The sequence below is a fragment of the Peromyscus leucopus genome, chromosome 2, assembly GCF_004664715.2.
Source record: "Peromyscus leucopus breed LL Stock chromosome 2, UCI_PerLeu_2.1, whole genome shotgun sequence".
NCBI lineage: Eukaryota > Metazoa > Chordata > Mammalia > Rodentia > Cricetidae > Peromyscus > Peromyscus leucopus.
This window is the reverse complement of record NC_051064.1, coordinates 98,683,820-98,711,633: the sequence shown is the minus strand read 5'-3', so window position 1 is coordinate 98,711,633 and position 27,814 is coordinate 98,683,820. Positions and strand designations below refer to the sequence as shown.

The window sequence follows — 27,814 nt, the reverse complement described above, 5'->3', positions numbered from 1 at the left end:
GGCTTTTGGGACCCTACTTCTCACACTGAGTAGCCTTGCCCAGTCTTAATACATGGTGAGCTGCTTAGTCTTACTGCAATTTGATATGCCATGTTTTATTGATACTCATAGGAGACCTGCCCTTCCCTGGATGGAGATGGAAGAAGAAGAGATGGGGGAGATAAGGAAGAGGGGCTGGGATTATAAAACTATTATAAAATAAATGAGTAAAATTAATATAATAAGACAAAAAAAGTCTTCTAGTTAAAAAAAAGCCCAGGGTCAATTAATGCCAATACTCCTCAAATTATTCTGCAAAATAGAAACACAAGAGTCATTGCCCAATTCATTTTATGAGGTGAGAGTTACTCTGATACATAATCCACATAAAGACCCAACAAAGAAAGAGAATTTTTGATCAATTTCACTTATGAATATAGATGCAAAAGGTTCTCAGTAAAATACTTGGAAACTGAATCCAAGAACATATCAAAAAGATCATCCACCTTAATCAAGTAGGTTTCATCTCAGAGATGCAGGGACAGCTTAATATATGTAATCTGATAAATCTAAACAACCACATAAACAGAGAGAATAATGTTCTTGGTACTAGAAGGTACTCAGCATTCTATCAAAGAACCCAACTACAAACTTTTCAATCTACAATGGTGACCTGCCTGCAAGACACACTAGTGCAATAGTAACGCAAAGTCTGTGGGTGTAACGAAGCAATATTTGATTGGATTTAAGTACCCATCCCAGGAATTACTAGGTACTGCTAGGATCGTGAAGAACCTGAAACTAGATAGGCCACCTGGGGAAAACCTAATACAACTGTTGTACTAAAGAAACATAGCAACGAAAGGACTCCTATTGGCAATCTGCTGTAGTCATAGGCCAGGGTCTTGCTCAGCCATCATCAGAGAAGCTTCCCCTTATAATAGATGGGAATACAGCGACCCACAGCTGGACAATGTGCAGTGGGTGAGAAAATTTGGAACACTCAGTACTAAATGGAATATCTTCATCAAATTCCTCCCCTCAGGGGCCAGGGAACCCTGTGGAAGGGGAGGCAGAAAGATTGTAAGAGACGGAACAATCTTTGGGATGGAGAACACCAAGGAACAAGGCATTCTGAGCCCAGCAGAACCGATGCACAGGTGACCTCACAGAGACTGTGGCAGCACGTGCAGGTCTAGGCCAGACGGAGTCACAGTACTGAGAGGGAAGGTGGACACAAGTCCCTACCTTTAATCCGGAAACTATCTCCAATTGATAACCATTGGCCAGTGAAAATTCAGTTTTTTTCCAATGGAGTCTCACTGGTTGTATGATCTAGTCTCAATGGTAGGCCCCATTCCCAGCAGTATGGCCAAAACAAAACTAACTTCAAGGCATTTTTTGGATGTTCATTGTCTTATAATGCTTTGTCAGGTTTGTTTGTTTGTTTATTTATTTATCTATGTTTACCTTTGTTCTATGTGTGTGTGTGTGTGTGTGTGTGTGTGTGTGTGTGTGTGTGTGTATAAAATGGTTTCTGGTTTTGTGCTTTTATAGGATTTCTGTCTGTGGGAATGTGTGTGTCTCTGTATCTATGTGTTCCTTATGCTTTTCCTTAGGCTTTTTTTCTTCTGTTTTTCTTTTTGTCCTATTCTGCTTTGTCTATTGTTGTTGTTAAAAAAAAAAGCTGTGAATTTGGGTGAATGGAGAAGTGGAGGATCTTGGAGGACTGAACGAGGGAAAACCATAATCAGTATATATTGTATAAAAAAAAAGTATTTTCAATAAAAACCTTAAAAAAAAGAAAGATACAGTCAATAAGTAAGTATAATTATAATAGGTATATATTATATAATAGACAATATTAGTCTCTCAAATAAATATGGAAGTTCCTGAAGTAAGGGTGGCGATTTTAGAATGAGTGGTCAGAGAAGAGTTTGCTGAAGATGATTCCTAAGCTAACACATTCAAAGCAATGGCAGCCACCGACTTCCAAGCAAAGGGAATAGCAGATGCAAAAGTTATTGAAGGAAAGCACTTCATATGGACTAGAACTCAACTGGCTGCAGTGAGGGTGAGCATAAGTAAGCAAAGTTGAGAGCTGTACAACTGAAGGGAGGAGGAGAATGAGACACATGAAGCAGGCCGTAGGGAAGGCTTCAGATACTGCTCTAGAGCAAGGGCAGCTCACAGGAGAGTTCAGTCACGGAAATAAAGAAATCTCATTGGCTTTCAAAAAAGAACCTTCAGGGGCTCCATTTCACATCATGGCCAATGCCTTCCTCAATTCTCTTACAGACTGCTATAATACATACTGATCAAAGTCCAGGAAAACTGCTTTTCTGAGGAGGCACTGGAAAGTCATCTAAATCAGGTAAAACTCTGGCGAACATAGCCTCAGAGCTGCGGGAGCAGAGACAGGTGGAACCCAGAAGCCCCTGGCTACCCAGGCTAGCTGGAATGGTGAGCTACAGGTTCAGGAAGAGATCTTGCCCTCCAAAATAAGGTGGCCTGTCATAGAGGGAGACACCCAACATCAACCTCCAGCCACCTCACCCACATACACACGCGCACACACATGCATACATTACAAACACACACAAAAGCTTTCTTAAAAAATAGGGGAGAGTAGATGCATGGGAAGAAAACAGAGTTCTCCATGTGTTAGCTGATTTTACAGCCTTAACCAGCGCTGTGCGTGATGGTCAGCATTTTCATAAACTATGTAGTTTTCTGAGTAAGGTGAGGAGGGAAGCATCTTAGAGAAGAGAGAGCTATAGACAGGGAATCCAGTACTGTGCATGAGTGCTTACCTAGTCTAGGACAATCTCTGAATTAATCATTAAGACTAAGGAATTCAACAAACATTTCAGAATATACTAGTCAGTAGGGAGACAAAAGTTGGGGTTTACTATATAAACCGCATGAAAAGAAAAATAATTTTATAATAACATTAATTACAATGTCCACAAAATCATTAGAAATTACTGAACTTGTGATGTGTTGGGGACAATTTGACAGAAAACGAACCTGAGACATGGTTGAAATCAGGTAGTTCAACCACAGTCAAGGATGGACAAGAAATCTAGCAAACATGAAACTGTAAGTAACATGCTTTAACATGGGAATTCTAGTATTGCTGAACATCCTGAAATAGACACACAGCAAACATGTCTAACACCACAGTGAGATGACAGTCAGAAGAGATATGAAATTAAAAGCATGAGATTCTGAGACAGTGAGAATACAAATGGGGCACTGGGTATGGAAGGAGAAGCTGGGATCCCAGATACATGTAATTGGATTCACAACAGAAGGGAACAAGTGGGGCAGAAAAGGCAAATGCAGAAGTTATTGCAAATTCAAGTATGAATCTAAAGAGCACCAAATCTCTGTGTATCAAAATAAACACCAAAGACTAGAAAATCTTGAAAGAAGACAGAGAGACGTTATGTTAACAAAGAGGAAGAATGGTAGACACCATGGGTGACTTGGAAGAAATAATAACCTCAGAATATAAAAAAAAATTACCTCTTTATATGTTGAAAAGGAAAAAAAAAAGAATCAGTTTATCATAATTACTACATTGAGAAGAAATAACCTGAATGTAGAGAAAATACGCCAAAATTAAAGAGACAATGTTTTTTTGTTAGCTGACTTGCACTATGAGACATACCAAAGGAAGTCACTCAGTTTAAAAAGAAGTTACCAGACAGACACTTAAACTCTACAGAAGAAATGAAAATTATCATTACATAGGTAATACAAAAAATGTTTGTAGCTCCCAGGATTTCCTTAAAGTATATCTGACTATAATGGACTGGACTTGTTCCTACCCAAAACTCCAACACTGAAGCTTGAGTCTCTGATGTGCTTGGAATTGTTATGGAGGTAATCAAGGTTAGACGAAGTTCTAACAATTGGGTTTTAACAACACGACTGTTATTCATATAAGAAGAGGCACATATACCAATGTCCAGACATAAATATGAAGGAGTGTCTTTACTAAAACCAAAGTATTTCATAACTTCAATTATAGACTTCTAGCCTGTAGAACAGGAAGAAAAATGATGTATATAATTTTTACACCCATGATGTGGTAATTTGTTATGTCAATCTGAGCAGAATAATACGCCATTTAAACCACACACGGTAATGACTACTTCACTGTGGGCTTCCTATGATAGGTAGATACGACACACAGAACAATGTGGGCACAAGAAGTTGGGAGCATGGTAAACACAGCTCTAGCAACGACAGCTTCTTATACTTTATGTAAAGAAACATGAAGTGTACTCAAAACAGAACAGTTTAGGTTGTTTGTTATAACCATTAAAGCAACCCTTAAAAATAATGCAAAAAAGATGCCTACAAAAAACCACCAATCAATAGAACTTAAATTGGAATTGTAAAATTTCAACAAATGGAGATTTAATCCAAGATAGCAGGAATAAGAGACAACAAAGCAAAAAACCAAAAGTGATCACTGAAAACAAGTAGTAAAGTGAATAAGCTAAATCCATTCAGACCAGTCTTTCCAATAACATAAAGAATCTAAACACTGCAGGCAAAACCCAGTAATTATAAGACTGGACAGAAAAGCAAACCACACCTCTGCACAGTGTACAGATCATTCATGTTCCATAGATAAGAGCAGAGGCAACGGGAGATTGGTGATAGTTCTGAGAATAGGGAAGGCAAAAACCTATGACCTTGATAAACTGGGGAGGTAGAACCCTTACAAATTACTGATATGCTGGATAGAGGGAGAGGGGAGAAATTAGGAGTCACAAATTAACCCTAAAGTTTTGGTCTTAAATTTATAAATGATAGTATAAATTTATAAATGATAGTAGCTCCTTAGCGACACAAAGTCAAATGGAGTTTCAGCTCTGGAAGGAGAGCAGCTATTGCAGTCAGCCAGGCAGTGAGTCTTGACCTCTTTGCTCACCTCCCTGACACCTAATCCATCTTCTGCAATGATAGCAATGCTGTTCTAAAACCCTGGCCTGTCCTTTGGGAAAAACTTCACATCTAATCCATCAAGCATTTCTGTTGGGTTTACTGTGAGAACATATCCCAAACTTGGTGAGTGCTCACAGCCAGCATGATCATCTCAACCAACTTCCTGCAGCAGCTCATATCTGGCCAGTGCCCCCACTCTCCCACCCCATTATCAATGCACAACAGAGCAGGCTAACCCTTAAATGTCTCAGCTACTGCATTTTATGGCTTGCTTCTTCTCTAGTTGCTCTCTTTACTTTGGTAATCGTGAAAATCCTTTCAGTGGCGGAAAATATGACAACTTTCTAATTCTTCTCCACTGATGTGGCCCCATTGCTGTTTCTATACCCCAAGCAAGTAACCCTCTCAGGCTCCATGCACTGATGGTTCCCCTGATATATTCTTCCCCCAGTCTCCAAATAGCTAGCTGCCTTTCCTTTCTTATTCTTTGTTCAAATACCACTTGACCACATTATTTTAAATTGCAAACTCTGGCCTGGTGAGATAGCTCAACATGTAAAGGCACTTGTTGACAAGCTTGACAGCTAGAATTAAATCCTTGAAATCCACATGGTGGAAGGAGTGAATCTCCAAAATTTCCCCTTTGATTTCAACATATGCAATCTGGCATGTATGCCCCATCCCCCTGTGCATGTGAAACCCAATCACACACATGCTTAGGCACGTGCGCGCGCGCAGGCACACACACACACACACACACACACACACACACACACATTGAACAAAATATATAATAAAAATTACAAACTGCTCACCTAAACTCACAGGTACAACTTCTACTAATTTAAAAATCCTATAATATAAAATGACATGTGTTTAACAGTTGGTATTATCTATCTCCTTCTTTTAGAATGTATGCTTGAGAACAGTACAGATTAGGCAGAAATGCCTGTTGGATTCATTGTTATTTTCCCATTCAGTTGTCTCGCCCTTCTTTACTAGTAAAAGAGAAATAAAATGAAATATATACACATACTGTGAAGACCATAGGAAATGCCAATTTTAATGGACCTAAACACACTTGCCATACAGCAAGTCCTTAGTAAATGTGAGGCCCTATCTTTCCAGGACACTACAGGTATACTACAAACTATTTCATGTGCTATAATAAGTTATAGTTATTATTACAACTGTGTCCACCATTCTTATTTGATGACAGATAGAGTGTCCTCATTCTTGCCTGGAACGTGTGACAGATCAGGTAATACTGGCATATGAGTGAATGAATGACCATCACCTTGAGTCCAATTGTCTCAGAACGCCAATGCCATTTTAGAAGTGGCTCAGCAACTGGTCTCTGCCCAACTAATAAAAAACAACTCCAATTAAGACAGAGAAAAGCAGTTGGAGGGTGAATAGGCAGGCCCATTGACTACATGGAATGGGATTTTGTGCAAAAAGTCAACACAAAAACAAGAGTTTCTGTGTAGCTATTCTGGTGAGTCAGCAAGTTGAGAGCAATGCTTGCTGGGTGCTCTGTGGTTCAACTAAAGTCAGTCACTCCTAGGAAGGAAATGTGTGCCTTTCAAATAAATACTAAATATCAGTAAAAAAATAAATGTATGAAACAAGTAGATAACGAGTCTAATTATTTATTAATTAATTTTGTTCATTGACAATTTCAAACATGTATATAATGCATTTGATTACCTTCTGCTCCCCATGCTCTCTTATGCTCCTCCTACTCGTCCCAACTTTACCTCTTCCCTACCTGCCCCATTCCCAGACTCATGACATTTGGTTTTGTTTTTTATTTAGTTTAACAAGGCCATCTGTGTCACTATTGGATTAGAACCATCACTTGGAGCCTGATGAAGTCACACACACATAGAAACACGTACAGACACATCCACTTGAGCAAATGCAGAGTGACTTTCATCTTAATTCACGTGTAATGTCCTTAGAGAGGCTTGTCTTGAACTTACACTGGATGAGCTGGAATGGCATCTTAAGTAACAAGTAATTCATTAAGACAGTAAATAATTCTAAAAGGGCAGGGGAGAATCAAACACAAAGGGACAGAGGAACAGAATTATATGAGTCACCGGGAACTTGTGTTTAGGAAAAGTTCTTTACAATCTAGCCTAAGTGACAGGGACAATTGTGGGTCTAAAGGAGACAGTCCTTGGAAGATATGAGTGCTCAGAAAATTTTCTGGCTTGGTTTGCTGAATTGTCGCTAGGACTACAGGGAACCACTGAGGGAATGACAACAGGTAGTATTGCCATCTCAAAGGGGGAAATGGGATTATCCATGAGAAAAAGGAGCAGCACCCATTCATGTGAACACATACTGCACTCCACAGATACTGAGGACTCAGCTCTATGCTGACTTCTGAGTTGCCAGCATTCTAGTACCTGGGTGCATGGGTGATGTGACAGGTGGTATAATAACATTCACAACCATATGGAGAAAGTGCCAACTTACCAATTTCCCAGTCACACTCTGACCACCTTCATTCAGCCAGAAGCCAGGGACCATGGCTGAGAAATAAGGTCCCCAGACACCTGGTACAAAAATCGGATCTTTGCTGATCTGGAACAAAAAGGACAATATGCGTGAAAACACTGACCCTCAAGGATAGGGGGAGCTTAATTCTCCTACCACTGATGCTCCTACCACCAGGGAATTCAGCTTCTTATTATGTATTTTTTTAGGATGGGAAAGTCTGTCTCTCCCAAGGAGGAGCATGGCTCTATCTGTCTCTATCTATCCCTTGCTGACCAATTCATCCAGATGTCAAGGCAGCAAAAGTGATCATTTTGGGCAGCCAATGACAAAACTCTTCAATGCTAGCTTCTTCTCTGTGGCAAGAATTAGTGATCTCCATTCTCCCCCTTCAGCATCTACAGGAAAGAACAGCTCAGATAAGCCCCTAAAGTGAGCTACCCAAAATCTAAGGCACCCTGATTCTCTCAAATGCTCTAATCAAAACAAAGCACTTCATGGATCTGGTTTAATAAAATTAAATGGCTCACTCTGCATCCTTGACACCATGATTTGTCGAGATCAAGCCATTTAACTATAAGCAGCCAAGTTAAATGGTTACGTTTTTGGTTTTAAGAAGTTAATATAGAGCCAACAAGGAAAAGGCCAAAGTGCTTAATCCCTTTGCTTTATAAACTGTGCTGCAGCCACTCAAGGCTAGCTTTTCATCACTTAGGCTAGGTTGAAATCTTGCTGATCACAACATGAGCTGTTTTATGACAATAAACCTTCCCCTTCATTTGTTGTATTCTGCTTTAGATATGTGTCAAGGCAGAGGGTGGATTCTTAGAGAAAGACTTAACTTGAAAAGACTATCAGGAGTTAGCTGGGTGCTGGGAAACAGGCTGCCCCCCACACAAAGCCCCATAGGTGAGAGGCGCTCTGAAGTTCAAGATTCTGCAGTGCTATCATAGCAGGTTATTGTGGCCCTTTAGCGAAAGGGAGGTGTGTCAGAGAAAAGCCAGGACAGGATGAACTGGGCCACTTATTCATGAGGCTGCAGTGGTGCAGGTCTTTACTCTACCCAGCGGAAATGACTGCCGAAGGCAGATGCATGACTATGAAGAATGTTCCTGAGAAGAAGGGGAAGGTGTTTAGGCACTCACTATCTACCCCACCAGGTCTCAAGGAACAGGATCTATTCATTCATTTATTCAATCAGTGTCTATTCAGCTCAGAACTGTGCTAAGCTCTTGAGAGAGAGAAGCAGACTGAGTAGTTGTAATTTCTGGCCTCATGAACTTCACCTTCTATCATCAGGACAGAGACAGATAGACCTATAATCACCCCAATGCCAACTATTCTGGCTCCCTTCTCACCTGACTGATCATTCTTCAATCCAGTAGGCCTTTTGACCTCCAAATGTGAGGAAAGCAAGGAAAGTCAAAAAGAAGAAAGGCAAGCAACTATATGACACCATTAACTTTAAATTCTGTCAAGTAAGGGGACCATTACAAAAAAAGAGGGTGGGACATTTAATATTTAAAATAGAAACAATAATTTTAGTGTGGGGGAGGACAAGTTTCTATAAGAAAAGAGTTCCACTTATGTGGTTAAAATCATTCACACTGGTTCTACAGATGTTTCTATTGAGACCCAGATGTGGAATAGAGAAAAATGGTAAAAAGAGCAGAGTTCCCAACCTCACGAATCACACTATTCAAGTAGAAGGACAGAGTGGCCACTCATTCAGGTAAGGAGAGCACTTAAATGCTTTTAGAGCTAAAATTCCTGGGTTCTAAAAACTCCAATCACTGCAATGCTCCACTGGGACAGCTGTTTACCTTAAAACAAAAGTAATCAAATTCTCACACAAGTGTATGATTGCAAATTGGTGAGGGGGTGGAGGAAGCTGAAAGGATTTTCAAGAGCACCAAAGTGAGGATCCAGGGTCAGGACAGCCTCCCAGAGGAGGTTACATGTGAATTAAGAGGAGAGCCACAGGGCAGTAGCTCAGGAGGGTGTGTCATCAGTGAAAGAGATGGAGAGTACTCTAGCCACAGTGAGCACACACTAGCTAACATTCAGTTGTGTCATTCTGTCTTTACTCAGTGAAAGTTTTATTTCATGCTAACCTTAAGGGACTCATGCTCTGAAGAAGCAGAGTAAGCAGGTTCTTATTCATATTTACTTAGGGTCCAAGGTTTAGACTGGTGAATGAATACTTACCAAAGCCTAATCTCCCCTTTTTGTGAACTCTCAACTACATCTGATACACAAGAGCAGAGAAGATATACATATATCATATATATATGTATATATATGTATATATATATGTATATATATACATACATACATACATAGTTGAACAAGCAGACTTGTCTATAGTCAAAAAGCTGGTAAAACCTCAAACCCTTGGATATACTTTTCATTTTTCCACAGATGGCTTAGGAAGGATATGCATTGTCTTAGGGTTACTACTGCTGGGATAAAACACCTAATCAAAAGCACTTGGAGGGGGAAGGGTTTATTTCAGCTTACATGTCTTCATCAAAGTCCATCATGAAGGAAAGTCAGAGCAGGACCCTGGAGGCAGGTGCTGAAGCAGAGGCCATAGAGGATCACTGCGATAGTCTTGCTCACTCATGACTTGCTCATACTGCTTTCTTAAATCATCCAGGACCACCTGCCTAAGGATGGCACAGCCCATGGTGAGCTGGGCCCTCCTATCATCAATCATCAATCAAGGAAATTCCCTACAGACTTGCCTACAGGCTAATCCTATGCAGTCATCTTACTTTCTCGATTAAGCTTCCTTCGTCCCAGATGACCCTAACTTGTGCCAAACTGACATAAATACTAGCCAGCACAGGCATCATTCCCTGCCTCCCACCATAACCCCCTAAAGATACTATTATACTCCCACAGCAGGTCTTCACTGAGAGACTGTGGCTCTGCTACTCACAAATGTCTAATGGAGGCTTTATTTGGTTTGGTCTTGGGAGATAGTTTAGGCTGACTCTGTTTGTGATCTCTCCTTGGGCACAACACATGCTTCTCATCAGACATTCCCAGTAAAGTAAGGAAACAAAGTGTACTTCCCATCATTCCCAACCCTGTGTTCTCAGGGGAAAGAGCTACAGTTTGTTTTGAGGGAGAAGGAGAAGACACATTTGTGTATTTATGTGTTCTTTAATCCTGCACAGTAAACATAAATATTTGAAAATATTTTTGCAAAAGCTCCTTCCATGCTGTTTGCTATCTTGGCTTAAGGGCTGCTCTGTGGGGAGGGAGACTGTTGCCCACACTAATGACAGGTGTCCAAACTGCCCAGTCCTAATGGTGCTGCTGGCAGCAACCCAGCAACTCAAGACTGCGAACTTGGTGCAAGCCTGACTCTGATATAAAATGACTGAGTTCTTATAACTCCGAGGAAGATGCAGCTCTTATCCCTATGGTGTATATGTGTAAATCAAGTGTTAACTAACATGTGTTCAACATTACAAAACTAGAAAGTAGTCACCTCAAACCCTCTAAAACAATGGTTCTCAACCTCCCTAATGCTGCAACCCTTTAGTACTTTTCCTCATGGCGTGTGATGACCCCAAACATAAAATCATTTTCCTTCCTACATTGTAACTGTAATTTTGCTACTGTTATGAATCGTAATGTAAATATTTTTGGGACAGAGGTTTGCCAAAGAGTTGTGACTCACAGGCTGAGAACTGCTGCTTAAAAGGTTTTATACTTGATTCTGATAACTTAAGATCTTGTTCTAACATCACCATTGTTTCTTTGGAACATTCATATACACTTGAAGGGTAGAAAATAAGGGCTATCCCAGCCAACAGAGTCACTCCACGTAAACAATACCCCCTTGTCTTGAAGACAAATAAGTTAGGATGTGTGTATATGGAAGTGTGTGTGTGTGTGTGTGTGTGTGTGTGTGTGTGTGATACACACACACACACACACACACACACACACACACACACACACACACAATTATTTAGATCAAGCTGGCCTGGAACTTAAGATAGCTCACTCTGGTGGCCTGTGAGTGGACTATTTTAAGTGTCTAGAGCCTCCTGTTTTAGCGTCCTAAATACTGGGATTGCAGCATGGACTACATGCTTGGCTTGAGTTAGGTAATCTTTATTTCCAAAATATTTTTAATACATTTTTCCTGATATAGTTGTAAATAGAAAAGAGAACATAGGTCAGAACAAAGACTCATTTTGATTGTGTTCCCCATTCTGCCACATTCTAGACAAATGATCCTCCTCAAATGAGACCTTCCCACCCGTAATCCTTCAAAATGGAAGGACTAATGTCAATCTCTACAAGAATGGAGGACACTTGTAAACATTAAATTTTGTTACATGGACACAGCATATCCTTTTTAAACCACAAATCAATGTTAGCTCTCCTTAAACTGAGGCCTGTACGGTGGAACAAAAGGAGATGAGCTAAAAAACCACCATAAAGGTGCTCTTGTTTTAGTCAGTATTAATACTGATCCTGAAAATGAGATGAGACCCGAATAGTGTATTTCCAAAGGCTAGACCTGGGAGGCTTGCTATTATGGCACATGTACAAAACAAGAATCAAAATGAACTCAGAGAGCTAGAGCACTAAAGCAAACTTCAATACGCTATCAGTTAATATTTATTTAATGATATAGTTAGCTTTGGGGGAGTTATTTATTCATTTTAGAAGACTGGCAATATTCTCTTGTATAGCCTAAGTGCAGGCACAAGGGCATTAATTTTAGTATCGGTATTAACACTGAACTTAGACACTTGATAGATGCTTTAATCGTGTGTGCTCTATATTAAATTATGAAATGCCAACTAAACCTCTGATTGTATACTATACTGTCACACAATATTTATGACAGTCCATGAGAGCCATAATTCTGTTACTACATCTAAGGTCATAAATGAAATCTAAGCCAAGCAGGTCAAACAGCTGGAAGAGAAGTCACTTCAGTGCTTGCTTGTCAGAAATGCCCCACCTATTTCCCTCTCTGGACACCATTCTCCTTGCTACAAGATGACTGGAGCAGAGATGCTTTTGTCTTTGAGGTTTTCTAAGATTCCACAAAGTTGAGTCATTCCATCCCAGCTGGTCAACAGGAACACTCCAGTGAGATATTTCAATAGACTGTGCCCTCACATGGCCTGGAGTTTATGGGACTGCATCAGTTTGTCTCTTGGAGCTTCTCCAAGTACCTACTAATTCTGTCACCCAACTAATTTGCTGTCAAGATTATTGGAAGTTCTTTTAAAAGAAAACTGTTAAATTTATAGGCTTTATTTAATGGCTACTATCTATAATATCTCAGACATTAGCTGGGTAAGATTTCAGAAAATATTTGTTAGATACATACTGAGTTCAGACTACTGTTTAAAACATGATGGGGAGAACAGGGCTTCCAGGTCATGTTGTGTCCCTGTTCTCAAGAAGCTTACAGTTTAGAGGGAGCTGTGGGTTCAGGATGAGCCAGGGATGGGAAACACTTCTGAGTATACATGCTTATCCAGACTTTGAGTTTCCCTGTGTGGATGTCAAGTCAAACATACAAAAAATAATTCCAACCCTTGATGTACAAGGTGCATGAGCAGACTCCTACCAGGATCAAAAAGCTTCTGGGGGTCAGAATCCACATCCCAACTGTTCCTGCCTCTATTCAGGTCTGCTCAAGCTAGCTGTCAGCAAGGATGCCACTGACCCAGTTTCATCCAAGGCTATGCACCTATTGGCTAGGTTTCCCTATATGACAAAGCCCAGATGCCTGCTCACAACCCTTTGGGGGAGAGGTGACTGGCTGGGAGCAGACAGCTACTGCAGCTCCCTCTGTTCTTTCCCAGCCCATCACCCTGAGGCTGATCTGGCCTAACCTCTGGCAGGACAGGAGGCAGGCTCCAGGTGCCAGCAGTCCTGGGAGAGAACAAGAGGCTTTGTGTGAACTGTCTGCCGCCAGGTTGGGATTTTTGCAGACTAGCAGCAGGCATATGTGGGACTCGGTATTTCCACGGTCATCTCTTCTTCCAAATGGACTGTGCTATCATTTTACCAGGGAAAAAACATTTATACATCTATTTTTGCCAACTCCCTCATGACTACTTAGCACACATACACATAGAAAAACAGCCTGCAGAAATGTTTAGAATGGAGGCTCTTAGTGATTACCTCTGGATTTACCCTGCTCGGGTTGAACTATAATGAGCTACTAGTGTGCCTGTCTCTCCCAGGAACCAGTGAAGATAAAAGTATTTGCTATCTTCAAAGCAGTGAGAGTGATAGAGTGTTGTGAACATGGGTTTTGGAGCTAGATAAACCTAGACAATTCTGATTAGGCCATTGGTTCGCCATGTGAGTCTGTGTCTTCTTGAGGCTTAGTTTCCTCAACTGTAAGTGGGGATAATCTTCAACCAGAACCATGTCCAAGACCTGTGTGGTACAGTGTGTACACAGATGCTGGGATACACTGGACTCTTGAACCAATTCTTAAGCAGCAGGTGGTTTAATTATCTTTATTCTTGAGATAGTAGAAAGCTTGGAGTTTTGACATAATGTCAGGCCCAGCCTCCACCTTCCTCCTCTTCATCATCTTCTTCCATGTTCATTTCATTACCTATCTCTGCTGGGGCTCATCTACTCCAGTGTGTGGAGTGATAATTTATGTGTCATAGAATCCCACATGTTTACCTCAAACTCAGACATTGATCTTAAGTTCCTCATTAATTATGTGACTTGCATGTGTATTTGATATGTCCAGAAGAGAACCTGCCACCCTTTCTTTCAGGGCTATTCCTGTCTCCGTCTTAAGATTCTGGTCTCTGTCTTCCTCTCTTTTCATCCGCCCATAATAGGTGATTCCGCTCTTCTGTCCACTCTATTCTTGAGCACACCCCTTCTTCATCGCAGCTGCCTTAGGACTGTCCCCAGCATGTCTCGCTTGTGCTGTCTCCACAATGGTTAAACTGATTCCCACCTCAGTTACCTTCCACCTCCCTTCCGGCTGCTCCACCTCTACTCAACCTAAATTTCATATGTCCAGCAAACCACCTTTCTAAAATAAAAGACCAATTGTATTATTACTTAATATTGATCCATGATGGATGACACACTTTCAGATCTGGCTTTTCCTTATTTGTCTGACTTAATCACAATATTATTGTTTCCTGATTCTCTTCCTGATCATTTTTTAAGCTTATCATAGACTAAGTCTCTGATTTATTGAACAACTTAAAATTTCCTCAAGTGAGCCATTGTATTTCTCATCTCCCATTCTTCATAATTTTCCCTTGGACTCAGCTCAGGGGCTCTGGAGATGACTCAGAGGTTAAGAACAATTCCTGCTCTTACAGAGGACCCAAGTTTAGTTCCTAGCACAAAGGTGTAGTGGCTCACCAGACAGTGCTGTGCTCCATCTGTCCCTGTGCTCACATGCTCATACCCCTGCCACACATACATAGTTAGACTCATAAAGACTCAGCTCAATATTATCACCTTTGTTCTACCTTTTTTGTTGGTGTTTGTTTTTTGAGACAGGGTTTCTCTGCGTAACAGCTCTGGCTGTCCTGAACTTGCTTTGTAGACCAGGCTGGCCTCAAACTCACAGAGATTCACCTGCCTCTGCTTCCCGAGTGCTGGGATTAAAGGTGTGCATCACTACTACCTGACCTGGTCTACCATTTTTAAACACTGACTTCCTCTCTAATAATTCATGAAATGTTCTTGCCCGCATTTCCCCTTAACTCTACATTTCTTATATTGTAGGTTGTTATACTCTATTACGTGTATAAGTGGACACATTTATAAATACTTCTAAAATATGTATTAAACCAAATTGTAAACTAAATTACTACACAAATGCAGGACCTAACTATTTCAATACATCGCAATGCCACTGAAATTAAGAGCAATGATAGATAATAAAATTTGTCCAATGGCTGAGGGAGAGCATAGCTCAGTGGTACAATAATTGTCTAGCATAAATAATTTTTTGAATGAGCTCCCCAGAATCAGGGTAGGGAGCGGCAAACAAGTCAAATAGCCTTCAAGTGAAACCTGATTCATATAGGTCAGGTTTACAAAATCTTTTGTGTAGCAGTTGTTAAAAGATGATAATCCCCCAGTGAAGTGTCTGCCCTTCCTAGAAACGTAATATCTTCATTTTTAGTCTGAACAAAGTAAGTATATATGAAGCCTGTCCACAGTTATCTCCAAGGCCCAGCAGTTTGAGCATGCAGGAATGTACTGAAAAGGTCTGTCATCTAACCAAACAGTCCTTGAATATGGGGAGGTGGGGTAGAAGTCCAATGTTGCCTGTGATGTTCTGAGTTAATTGCACAGTTGGACTCCTTAAGCCCAGAATTCCTCATTCTCTATCTGTTCAAGATCACAATAGAAATTTAATCCATATGTTTCTCATTCACTTGTACTTCACATACCCAGAGCAATATTACAAGACATGCTGAATAGCCAACTTTGAAGCCATCCAAATGTTTACTCTAGTCTCCTCTGGCTGCAAACAAAAAGCTATAGTTGACTGCCTGTATACAAATGCCTATCTGGATCCCATGAGCTCAGACAGGTTTTCAGCTTTGAAATCTCTGAGCTGTGACTCTAAAGAAACAAGATCTTTTTTTTTTAATTAAGAATTTTTTTATTCATTCCACATACCAACTACAGATCTCCCCCATCTCTCCTCCTGCTTCTCCCCTGCCTTCTCCCCACCAGTATACCCCCAGTCCCTCCTCTGAAAAGGTTTGGCTTCCAATGGGGAGTCAGAAAAGCCCAACACATTCAGCTTAGACAAGACCAAGCACTTCCCCCTGCATCAAGGCTGTGCAAAGTGTCCCACCATAGGCAATGAGCTCCAAAAAGCCATTTAATGCACCAGGAATAGATCCCTCAAATAGACCAAGCTACACAACTGTCTCCCACAAGCAGAGGGACCAGTCCAGCCCCATGCAGGCTCCATAGCTGTCAGTCCAAAGTTCATGAGTTCCCACTGGCTTGGTTCAGTTGTATCTGTAAGTTTTCCCATCATGTTCTCAATGACCCTTTCTCATAGAATCCCTCTTCTTCTGGACTTCCAGAGCTCAGCCTAGTACTTTGCTGTGGCTCTCTCCATCTGTTTCCATCAGTTATTGGATGAAGGCTCTATGATGAGAGTTAGGGCATTCACCCATCTGATCACCAGGGTAGGCTAGCTCAGGCACCCCCTCCACTACTGCTAGGAGTCTAAGTTGGGGTCATCACTATGGATTCCTGGGAACTTCCATCATACCAGGTTTCTCCCTATCTCCATGATGTCCCCCTCTATCAAGATATCTCCCTCATTGCTCTCCCACTCCATCCTTGTTCCAGCTCGACCATTCCACTCCCCCATGCTCCCATCCCCCACCCCCTACTCTCCATTGTACCCTTCACCTCCTGTTTACTCAGGAGATCTCATCTACTTCCTCTTCCCAGGGTGATCCATACATCATTCTTAGGGTCCTCCTTGTTTCCTAGTTTCTCTGGAGCTGTGGGTTGTAGTCTGGTTATCCTTTGTTTTACATTTAGTATCCACTTATTAGTGAGTACATACCATGTTTGCCTTTCTGAGTCTAGGTTACCTCACTCAGGATGATATTTCCTAGTTCCATCCATTTGCCTGTAAATTTCATGGTGTCATTGTTTTTTACTGCTGAATAGAACTCCACTGTGTATCTATACCACATGTTTTCATATCCATTCTTCAGTTGGGGGCCATCTAGGTTGTTTCCAGGTTCTGGCTATTAGGAATTATGCCACTATGAACACAATGGAGCAAGGTCCTTGTGGAATGCTTGAGCATTCCTTGGGTATATACCCAAGAGTGGGGGTCTTGAGGGAGATTGATTCTCAATTTTTTGAGAAACCTCCATACTGATTTCCAAAGTGGCTATACAAGTTTGCACTCCCACCAACAGTGGAGGAGTGTTCCCCTTGCTCCACATCCTCTCCAACATAAGCTGTCATTAGTGTTTCTGATCTTAGCTATTCTGAAAATTGTAAGATGGTATCTCAGAGTTGTTTTTATTTGTATTTCCATGATGACTAAGAATGTTGAGCAACTCCTTAAATGTCATTCGGCCATTTGAGATTCTTCTGTTGAGAATTCTGTTTAGCTCTATAATCCATTTTTTTAATTGTATTGTTTAGTATTTTGATGTATAGTTTCTTGAGTTCTTTATATATTTTGGAGATCAGCCCTCTGTCAGATGTGGGGTTGGTTAAGATCTTTTCTGTAGGCTGTCATTTTATCTTATTTACCATGTCCTTTGTCTTACAGAAGCTTCTCAGTTTCAAGACGTCCCATTTATTGATTGTTGCTCTGTGCTACAGGTATTATATTTAAGAAGTGGTCTCCAGTGCCAATGCTTTCAAGGCAACTTCCTACTTTCTCTTCTATCAGGTTCAGTGTCACTGGATTTATGTTGAGGTCTTTGATCCACTTAGACTTGAGTTTTGTGCATTAACTCAAGACAAGAGCAGATAAACAATTTAAATAGACCTATAACTCCTAAGCAAATAGAAACAGTCATTAAAAGTTTCCCAACCAAAAAAGCCCAGGACCAGATTATTTCAGTACAGAATTCTACCAGAATTTCAAAGAACAGCTAATACCTATACTCTTTAAACTGTTCCTCACAATTGAAACAGAAGGAACACTGACAAACTCTTTGTATAAAGCTACAGTTACCCTGATACCCAAACCACACAAAGATGCAATAAAGAAAGAGAACTATAGAACAATCTCCCTCATGAACATTGATGCAAAAATACTCAATAAAATACTGGCAAACCGAATCCAAGAAAACATCAAAAACAATCATCCACCATGTCTATTCAATATAGTACTCGAAGTTTTAGCTAGAGCAATAAGACAACAAAAAGAGATCAAGGGGATTCAAACTGGAAAGGAAGAAGTTAAACTTTCCCTATTTGCAGATATATGATAGTATATATAAGTGACTCCAAAAATTCTACCAGGGAGCTCCTACAGCTGATAAACACCTTCAGCAATGTGGTGGGATACAAGGTGAACTAAAAAAAAAATCCATCTCCTATATACAAATGATAAACGGGCTGAGAAAGGAATCAGAGAGACATTACCCTTCACAATAGCCACAAATAATATAAAATACCTTGGAGTAATCTAACTAAACAAGTGAAAGACCTGTATGACAAGAACTTTAAACTTTTGAAGAAAGAAATTAAGATGATATCAGAAAATGGAAAGCTCTTCCATGCTCATGGATAGGTAGAATCAACATAACAAAAATGGCAATCTTACCAAAAACACTCTACAGATTCAATGCAATTCCCATCAAAATCCAACACAATTATTCACAAACTTAACTTTATATGGAAAAACAAAAAACCTGGGATAGCTTAAAGAATCCTATATAATAAAGCAACCTCTGGAGGCATCACCATCCCTGACCTCAAGCTTACTATAGAGCTATAGTAATAAAAACAGCTTGGTATTGGCATAAAAGCTGACATGTGGACCAATGGAATTTATTTGAAGATCCTGACATTAATCCATATACCTATGAACACCTGATTTTTGACAAAGAAGCCAAGCTGTACAATGGAAAAAATAAAGTATCTTCAACAATTGGTGCTGGCATAACTGGATGTCACTACATAGAAGATTGTAAAGAAACAAAATCCTATCATGCATCTCTTCCATAACCCAAACAAACTGTGGTAAATAGATGGGTCTCTTCTGTGAATCCAGAAAGGGAGGACAGTCATATAGGACAGGGCAGGAGAGAGAAGAGAACTAAAGAAGAGGGATGCTCTGTCTTTACCAGATGGAGTCTTAGCTCTGTTGTGTCAATGTCAAGCAGCCAAGTGGACCTTCTCCTCTTTCTGTGAAATCCTCCTAAAATGAGCATAGTACTAATAGTAGTAATTGCCAGTTGCTCACAAATATAGAGGCTGATGCTCCTTTTATTGTAAGTTAACTATTAAGAAAATAGCTTTTTTCCTGAAGACTGTAGGTTAGGGTGGAAGGATGTCTGGGGCAGCCTCCCAGTTGGGACTGAGTAGAAGATGGCAATAGAGGGAGACTACATGCCTATTCCCTGGCCACGTATGTAGGACCCTATTACAGTGTGTTTCTGACATACATCACCTTACTTGTGATTGTCAAACTGTGATCACTTTTAAACTGTTCCTGGGTATCCCTTGTATTTAATGTTTTCCTATGCTCCTGGTGTCTGACTTTAGATACCATCTCCTGGGTCTAACCATTCACTTATTTTGCTCTATTATTCAATGTTCTGTTTTAACTTTCTGTGTGACTTTGGTTTTTAAGATCTTCATCTAAAATATAAGACTACTCTTACAAAAGTTGAAGGGTGGCATTGTTTAGTATAGGGCTTGGCTCTTGTGCCTGGTCCATGTGAGAATTTCATTTAAAAACTAAGGCCTGTTACTACCTAGAGGAGAATTCTCAAGGGAAGTACAGTGGCTGTACTAGCTTGAGAGAGAAGAGAGAGCTGGGCACTCTGCTATTAACTCTATGATTCCTCACAGGAGCAAGTATAGGGAAGCTAATACTAATAGCATGTTGTGTAAAGGCAAAGAGAACCCTGGTCAATATATAGCATGGTATCTTTTTTAAAGACAAGGTCTTACTATGTAGCCTTGGCTAGCCTAGAACTTACTACGTAGATCACACTGGTCTCAAGTGCACAGAAATCTACCTGTCTGTGCCTCCCAAATTATGGGATTAAATTCCTTGACTCTTTTAAGAAAATTCAGTGATGTCTTCCAGCTGTTACAAAGAAGTTCCTTGATAAGGGATGAGGACCTCACTTACCTGTGGGTCTAAAGACAAATAATAAAAATGTAGTAGTTACGGATTATGCTAGTTTAGTAAAGTGGTGGCTGTAGGTTGTCTGTCCTCTATGACCCATGGCTTCACTAGCCCCGGGAAGTTGGCTAGGTTTCCCGTAACAGGTATCACACACACATACACACACACACACACACACACACACACACACACACACACACACACTTAATGAAGACAGAGGCCATGAATTTGAAAAAGAACAAGGAAGAGTATATGGGAGGGTTTGGAGGGAGAAAGGGGAGGGGGAAATGATGCAACTATATTGTAATCTCCCCAAAATAAATGAAAAATTTAAAATGTCACTATCTCTGTGCACAGGCATCAGCTATTGTCTTTTTGGCGTACTTCCTGAAACAACCTACTCTGTGTCCCAGGTTTGGCTCAGAGGTATTCAGGGCTTCTGTGCAAGTCTCGACATGAAGAACTCTAATTTTTATAACTCTTCCTCCATTTTTGGCCTGACATAAGAGGGTGAGGTCAAAATGGCTTGGCAAAGAGAACTAAAACCTATGTAGATGTGGTATCTCCCCTTTGTGATTACAAAAGTGTTATAAAGACAAGTATTTGTCAAACGTAGCTGAGATGCCAGAATGAGTCTCCTTATGTACATCTTTAAAGAGACTGATGAGTCCATCTACAATTGTAATGGTTAGAGAGCATGAGGTCAGGAGGACGCAGGAGGTCTAGAGAAGGCAGGATGAAAGCCCCATTCCTTGAGCACCTATGGACAGCACAGAAGTGGCAGATGAGCAGGGCTGGTAGAAGTGGTCCCAACCCTACCTGCCAGCACCGAACCTGCCGTGGGTCAGTTCTGAGGGACCTGAAATCACCAGAAGGAACGTGTGCCTGGCTCTTTTCATCTCCAGGGGTCCACTCTCACACATTTGCCCCTAGCTGTAAGATCTAGATGAGCCAGAGTCTGTCATACTCAGTTTTGATAGAAAAGAAAAAAAAAGTTCAGAGAGTTAACTTTCAAGTCCCAACTTAAAGTTGTGTTACACCTAAGACCAAACCAGGACTTAACCTAATCTGACTCAAGGACATTATCTTCTGAAACACTTTAATTAGAAAGAGAGAGACAGGAGAGGGAGGGAGGGAGGGAGGGAGGGAGAGGGAGAGGGAGAGGGAGAGAGCAGCAGCAGCAAAAACAAGAGTCCAAGATAAGGCAGACTGACTGCACCTTCTTCCAGCTCAGCTCTTCTGGGTCATAAATAGATATGTACCCTGTCAGTTCAATAAAGTTGTGGCATATCCTGTATCAGGACGGGGAGGGGCGGAATCACACAATCCCTGTTATCTCCTCCCTCTTCTCTACCGTTACTAGCACTGCTCTGAGGTTAAGTGAAAAAACTCTACAGTTGTTTTACATTTAAATGAGTTCTTATGGGAGAGAGATGGTTTGTAACACTGAGGCAGGGAGGGAGGACTCAAAAGAAGAAAGGTCATTGAGGGAAAGTTGATCTGGGGGCACTTAACCTCTGCCTGTACACTAGAAAAGACCCTACTAATATGTAAGGTATGCAAACACTGTAGAAGAGTCAGAGACAAATGAAAGGATGGCTGCAGAGTAACAGGATTCAGCTGTGGGCAATGGCCAGGAGGCAGTTTCTGTTATGAATAGATCATCTGGATGGAAAGCAGGCCTGATTTCAACTCTCGGAGTAGGTCTTTCAGGGTATGAGAGAGTACTGGGGCCCATCTGGACTTCCTTAGGAGAAAAGGGAAGGGAAGAAAACAACTGCCACTAAAATATATGGCATGATGCGGCAGGCACAGTCCTCTGAGGGTGGCTTAAATGGAAACTGCACGTTATTAATTTGTATTTAGTTTGCGAACCAATGACAATGATAATTGCCCTTACTTTTTTAAATAAAAAAGCCTAAATATGCACACAGTGGGAGTGGAGGGAGGGGAGGGGCTAACATTTGCCAAGTAGTTACTACATGACAATGCATTTTTATTGGTAATCTCCATGATGATTCTGGCATTTCCTGGTTTACTGACAAGAAACCATGAATTTTAGAGCTCAAAGCCTTTCTGTGGCCACAGAGATGTCATGTGGCAAGGATGGGGATTTGACCATGTTTGACTTCATAGCTTCCTATTGTAAGTGACCACGTCTGAGCAATTTAGGTACCACAGAGTCAAGGAACATTTGAGGCTCCAAGGAACCAGCCATTCTCCTTCCCAGACTTTCATCATTTCCAGGGAAGTAGGTTTTCAGGGAAGAGCTATGGACCCCTTTCCAGGGTGAGGGCCCTGCTAGAAAGACTCTCTATGATTGAGCAAAGCTCACTTCAGGAGTCAGTAGACTTTCTCTTTGTACTCACTAGGTGGTACATAAAAGGAACTAGCCTGGCTTTCAGCCTTATGAATTACAGAGAACCCATAATGTCTTCTGCATGTGATCTCTGCATCTGACTTGCCAGTGAGCGGGTGATTTGAGAACCTGGCTCTCACCTTCGGAACAGATTCCAGGAGCAGCAGCTATTTTCGACTCTACTGCTTGACTCATGGGATAGTAAAGTGACCAAGCATGGAGCCTTGGCAGGACAGAACAGCATTCTCAGGATTCAGAGCTGTATACTGAGATGGGGAATGCTGAATCTGTGCCCTCAGCCCACAGCACGGAAGAGGTACATCTTGGTCCCTCCTTAGGAATATCAGCTCCTTATAGCAAGTGGTTAGCCTGGTCACTTCCATTTTGAAAAGACAGACAGGCACATTTTCCTGCCAGGATGTTGAAAAAAAACTAGAGGAAGGTTAGAATAGAAAGCCACTATGTGCCGTCCTTTTCAATGGCCTCTTCAGGCTTCAGAATAGTCTTGCCTTGCCATGTGCTATTATTTGACTTTCTGTATTCTTCATTATGTTACTAAGAAATATTTAATCTGCATTTCTGTCTGAGTTCAAAGTACAGACTAGTCTAGGTCATCCTGGTAAGATGCAAAGAGCAAAGGTATCCCAGTAGTGGGGGAACAACTGAAGATGGAAGAAGGTTTGGGTGGAAGAAATCTGGGTCTCATTCTCATGCTGGACCACAAAGACTGCTCGGTTTTCAATGTGTGTCTCTAATGGGTTGATGTAAGAAGATAACTGATGTTTACACTCAAGGCATTTGTATTAATTGATGCTCTCTACTCATCCCAGGAGACTTTACATAACAGCTGCCTCCTAGGATTTCAGGGCCATTAACTGAGATCTTATATGCAAAGCAACTGTCTTGGTTTCTGGAAGAACAGTTGCCTTATAAGAGGCAGGAAAGTACCAGAAGAACCTGAAGCCTGTTGAAAATCAAATCTGCCTACAACAGAGGCAAAGGTCTTCAGTAAACACTTCTTTTAGTACCTGGATGACTTTCAGACCTTGGGGAGACAGATGAAAAACATACTGGTCCTGTTCAACTTCTCAAGGGATTTGGGATGTCTGACAGCCAACCCCAAAGTGGTAAGACAGTCTGTTAAGTACCTCAACAGAGGTCTAAATTCTTAGGACCAAACTGAATACAATACCATAGTCTAGCTTCAATGTAAGCAACAAATAAGAAAACTCACTATGTAGTCACAAGATTCTCAGTGTCCCAGGCCATCAACTATGGAGCAGGAGATGTGTAAACTGTCATTCCTGAGAGCATAAGAGCAGGTAGAGGGCAGACTCTGAAGGCTCTTGAATAGTACTGGAACAAGTGCGAGTTTTATTTTTGCTTGTTTTTGAATGGAGAAATGATCCCCATTCTCATCTTAGCCACTTTGTAGTTAGATGTCCACAAGCCTGTGGCTGGTGGTTCACCTGCATCTGTATAATATTGGTGAAATTATTATTATTAGTTAAAAGGGAGATTTGTTTAGTGGCATAACTTACAAAGGAAGGGACAGGTAGGTTGCAGGTTCTGGCAAAGATGCAGTGCAGTTCGGCAGTGTTCTCTGGAGAACTCTCCTCTGGTTTACCTCTAGTGTCCAGGGTCCAGGAAACAAGAGAGGGAGGCGCATCCGGATCTCCGGTCTTCGGGGCCCTCTCTTGGTCCCGCCTTGTAGGTGTGACAGTTACCGAAGCCTCAATGGGGGTTGGAACTTCCAGACCAAAGCTGGAATGGCTACCCACTACAGTATCAGGCATGGCCATTGGTTCTGCTGCCTGACAACTTTGGGTGTCACAGGATGTGCAAGTGCTGCCCACAGAACTCCTTCTTGGCTCCATGGGAGCTTCTGAGCCGCTGCAGAGTGTGTCAGCACATGTGCTTTCTTCTCTTAGTGACTTGGAACAGAAGACACTTGGTCTGAAATAAGTTTCTCCAGAAATTCCTTCACTGCCTTATTTCATTCTGTCCATCATTTTTCCCAAATCCACCTTTTCCATCACCTTTTAAATAAAATTTATTATTATTATTATTATTATTATTATTATTATTATTATTATTATGTGTGTGTGTGTGTGTGTGTGTGTGTGTGTGTGTGTGTGTGCCTGTAAGACTGTATTGGACCCTCAGAAGCAGGAATTACAGGCAGTTTCAAGCTGCCAGACATGGGTCCTGGGTACTGAAATTGGGTTCTCTGGAAAGCAGCTAATGCTCTTAACTTGAACTCTCCATCCAGCTTTTCCCCATCACTCTTTGCTTCTTCATGCATTCAGTGTACCAAGCCTGCTGGTTTGACCTTGGCTTTTAAATTATGCAACCAACTAAGCACAAAGTCAACCCTTAAATGGCTGGCCTTGGATACTTCAAAGGAAACATAGCCAATGCTTCAAACCTGCTAGTGTCCAGATTCAGCTTGCATCTCGGCAAACCTTTCCTCTCTCACCTTACTCATGGCATATCTTGTCTTGGGAACTTCATTTGAATTTAAACTCTCCTTGATCCCCTTGAAATCATTGTGTTTTATCCACAAGTCTCTTCGCTCTGGAGATCTTGGAGAGGATGACCAGTGAGAGCTGGACAGTACAGAGCACCAGCTGGACCAATAGCCTGGAGGAGTGCTGCGGAATATTACTTTAAGGTGTGTTACTTTTGTTCATGTTGTATTTGTTTAACTCTGTGAGGCTGTGTTACTGTGCCTGTCTAAAACACCTGATGGTCTAATAAAGAGCTGAACAGCCAATGGTGAGGCAGGAGAAAGGATGGGAGGGCTGGCAGGCAGAGAGAAGAGATAGAAGGAGAAATCTGGAAGGGAAGAAGAAGGAGTAGCCAGAGAAGGCAAAGGACATCATGGGCCAGCCACCCAGCTACACACTCAATCACAAAATAAGGAATAATAAAAGGTAGAAGCCCAAAGGCAAAAGCTAGACAGGATAATTTAAGTACAGATGGCAAGCAACAAGCCAAGCTAAGGCTGGATAATTATAATTAAGTTCCGTGTGTAATTTGTTTGGGAGCTGAGTGGCGGGTCCTTCAAAAGAGAAAAAACAACCAACAACAGAGGAGGATTATGTGCATGTGGACAAAGGCAAGAAAGGTCTTCCACTGAGGAAAAGTCTCACATCAAATGCATCAAAATCTGACATCCTCTTCTCAGTCACATAGCTGCCCCTTCGAGTATCTGTGATTTGGCAGTTTGTACAAAGCTCGTAACACACCTCCAGAAAGTAGGTAAGTAACTTTTTTTAGATGTAAAGATAGAGGATCTATAAAGTCAAATGAATTACTAGAGTTCAAAAATAAAGGCTTTCAGTTGCATGCTAGTGGTGCATGCCTTTAATTCCAGCACTTGGGAGGCAGAAGCAGGAGAATCTCTGTGAGTTTGAGACCAGCCTGGTCTACAAAGTGAGTTCCAGGAGAGCCAGAATGGTTATACAGAGAAACCTTGTCTCAACAACAATAACAAAAACAACAAAATAATAATAATAGTAATAATAAAGACTTTCTTTTTATTTATTGGACCACTAGGTTTTCTGTTGACCTAATATTAAAAAACAGTGCATATGATTTGACTGAGGTCAGAAACACTCTTACATTTCTCCAATGCCATCACCCATTGGTCTCTTGTAGAGTCATGCCCCAATGCTTCCTCATTCATTCAGTTTAAAGTGTTGAGCTGGTCAGAAGAAAGCTGCTACAGTTAGTTACACAGAGCATCAAAGACATGAGAGCAGCTTGTCCTTAGTGGGAGTGAATAGATACTATGAGATCCTAACTGTAGGGAGGAGGTCCCTCCACATTTCATCTAGACCCTCCTGCCTCCCTGCCTTGGCTCTAAGCCAGCACCTGAACATCACAGTTGCCAGTGTGAATTAAAGAATGGTGTTACAGAATATTAAGATGCTTTCTCCTAAAGCACACACAGCCTACAAGATAACTCATATGCTTGTCCAATGCTTATCCCTAGGTAGATCTAGTACTTCATTCAGAACTCACACTTGCTATCATGAGTGCCACCTCTGTGTCAGGGACTTCATAAGGGGCAAGTGACACATAAATCTATTCTGTCACCCCAAATAAGAGTACCGGCTGTAATCCCTTTAAAGTTTCTCCTGTAACTCCATTCTGTTGGCTCATCAAGTAAATGGCCAACAACACAAAAGCATTGTTGCTGCTGCAACAAAGTTAGTTGCTCAACATAGCTCGTGCTCATCTCGGAAGGAACAGAGTTGAGCTTTGAGTAGTGAGTTCAAAGACAGGCCTGCTACTCACTATGTAGCTGGCTAACGTACTCTTTCTCAGCACTAAGTTGAGGATAACAACGTTTATTTAAGACAATATAAGAATAACTATAAATATTTCAAAATCCTTACCCCACAGTAATTATTCAAGTGTTCATTGGTTGTATTAACTGCACAGGGCAGAGTGTGGCTACATAAATTCTTTCCATTTTATGATATGCTGAATGTAGAAATGTGTAAGCACACTCACAACGTTCCAGAGCCTGAGTGGAGAGAAAATGAAGAGCGACAGAAGTTGAAGGCAGTAAGAGTGCTGGCTGCTGAAGGGCTGCCTGGGTTTGCTTGACATCAGTGACTTTAATTTTCCACAAAATGGGAAAGCCCTGTACAGTTCTGAGCAAAGGAATGATATAATCAGAGTTACGATTTGAGGAGACCTCTGGCTAGTATGATGAGAATAAACTGTCAGGGTCCAGGAAGAAAAAGGAGAACTCGGTCAGGAGATATTATAGCATATTGTAAGATTGTTTGTTTGTGTTTTGAGACAAGGCTAACCTGAAACTCACAATGCCTCCACTTCCAAAGTGTTGGGATTACAGACATATACCACCAACCTCATCCAGTGTCATGTTGTAGTTTTATAGGGTGAAATGGAGTCATGCATGGAGCTATCAATACAGGTGTAGGGAGAGAGATGAGACAGAGTCTGTGTGCATCATCTGCAGAAGCAGCTGCATGGTGACACAGTCCCTAAGAAAGTCACTAGCAGATTATGTATCTGTGATCTGGTTTCAGCCTGTCTCAGAGCACGGTGTAAAACTGACTCTCGGGATGCGCTTCTGCCAGCTGACTGAAGGGTCCTCCCAGCGGCTCCCT

The 27,814-nt window shown here is 41.3% G+C and overlaps 1 protein-coding gene and 1 non-coding gene across 2 annotated transcripts in view; both read right to left on the bottom strand.

Annotated features, from left to right (window-relative positions):
* Nucleotides 1-27,814, bottom strand: part of Fggy (FGGY carbohydrate kinase domain containing) — a 398,183-nt gene that overhangs the window by 122,362 nt on the left and 248,007 nt on the right. Inside the window, 1 exon segment of the mRNA XM_037202717.1 lies at nt 7,432-7,539. Coding sequence (XP_037058612.1) covers nt 7,432-7,539 — 108 coding nt within the window.
* LOC114693797 lies at nt 11,334-11,442 on the bottom strand. Its single transcript, XR_003734602.1, has one exon. It is a non-coding gene; the product is annotated as a small nucleolar RNA SNORA23 (small nucleolar RNA).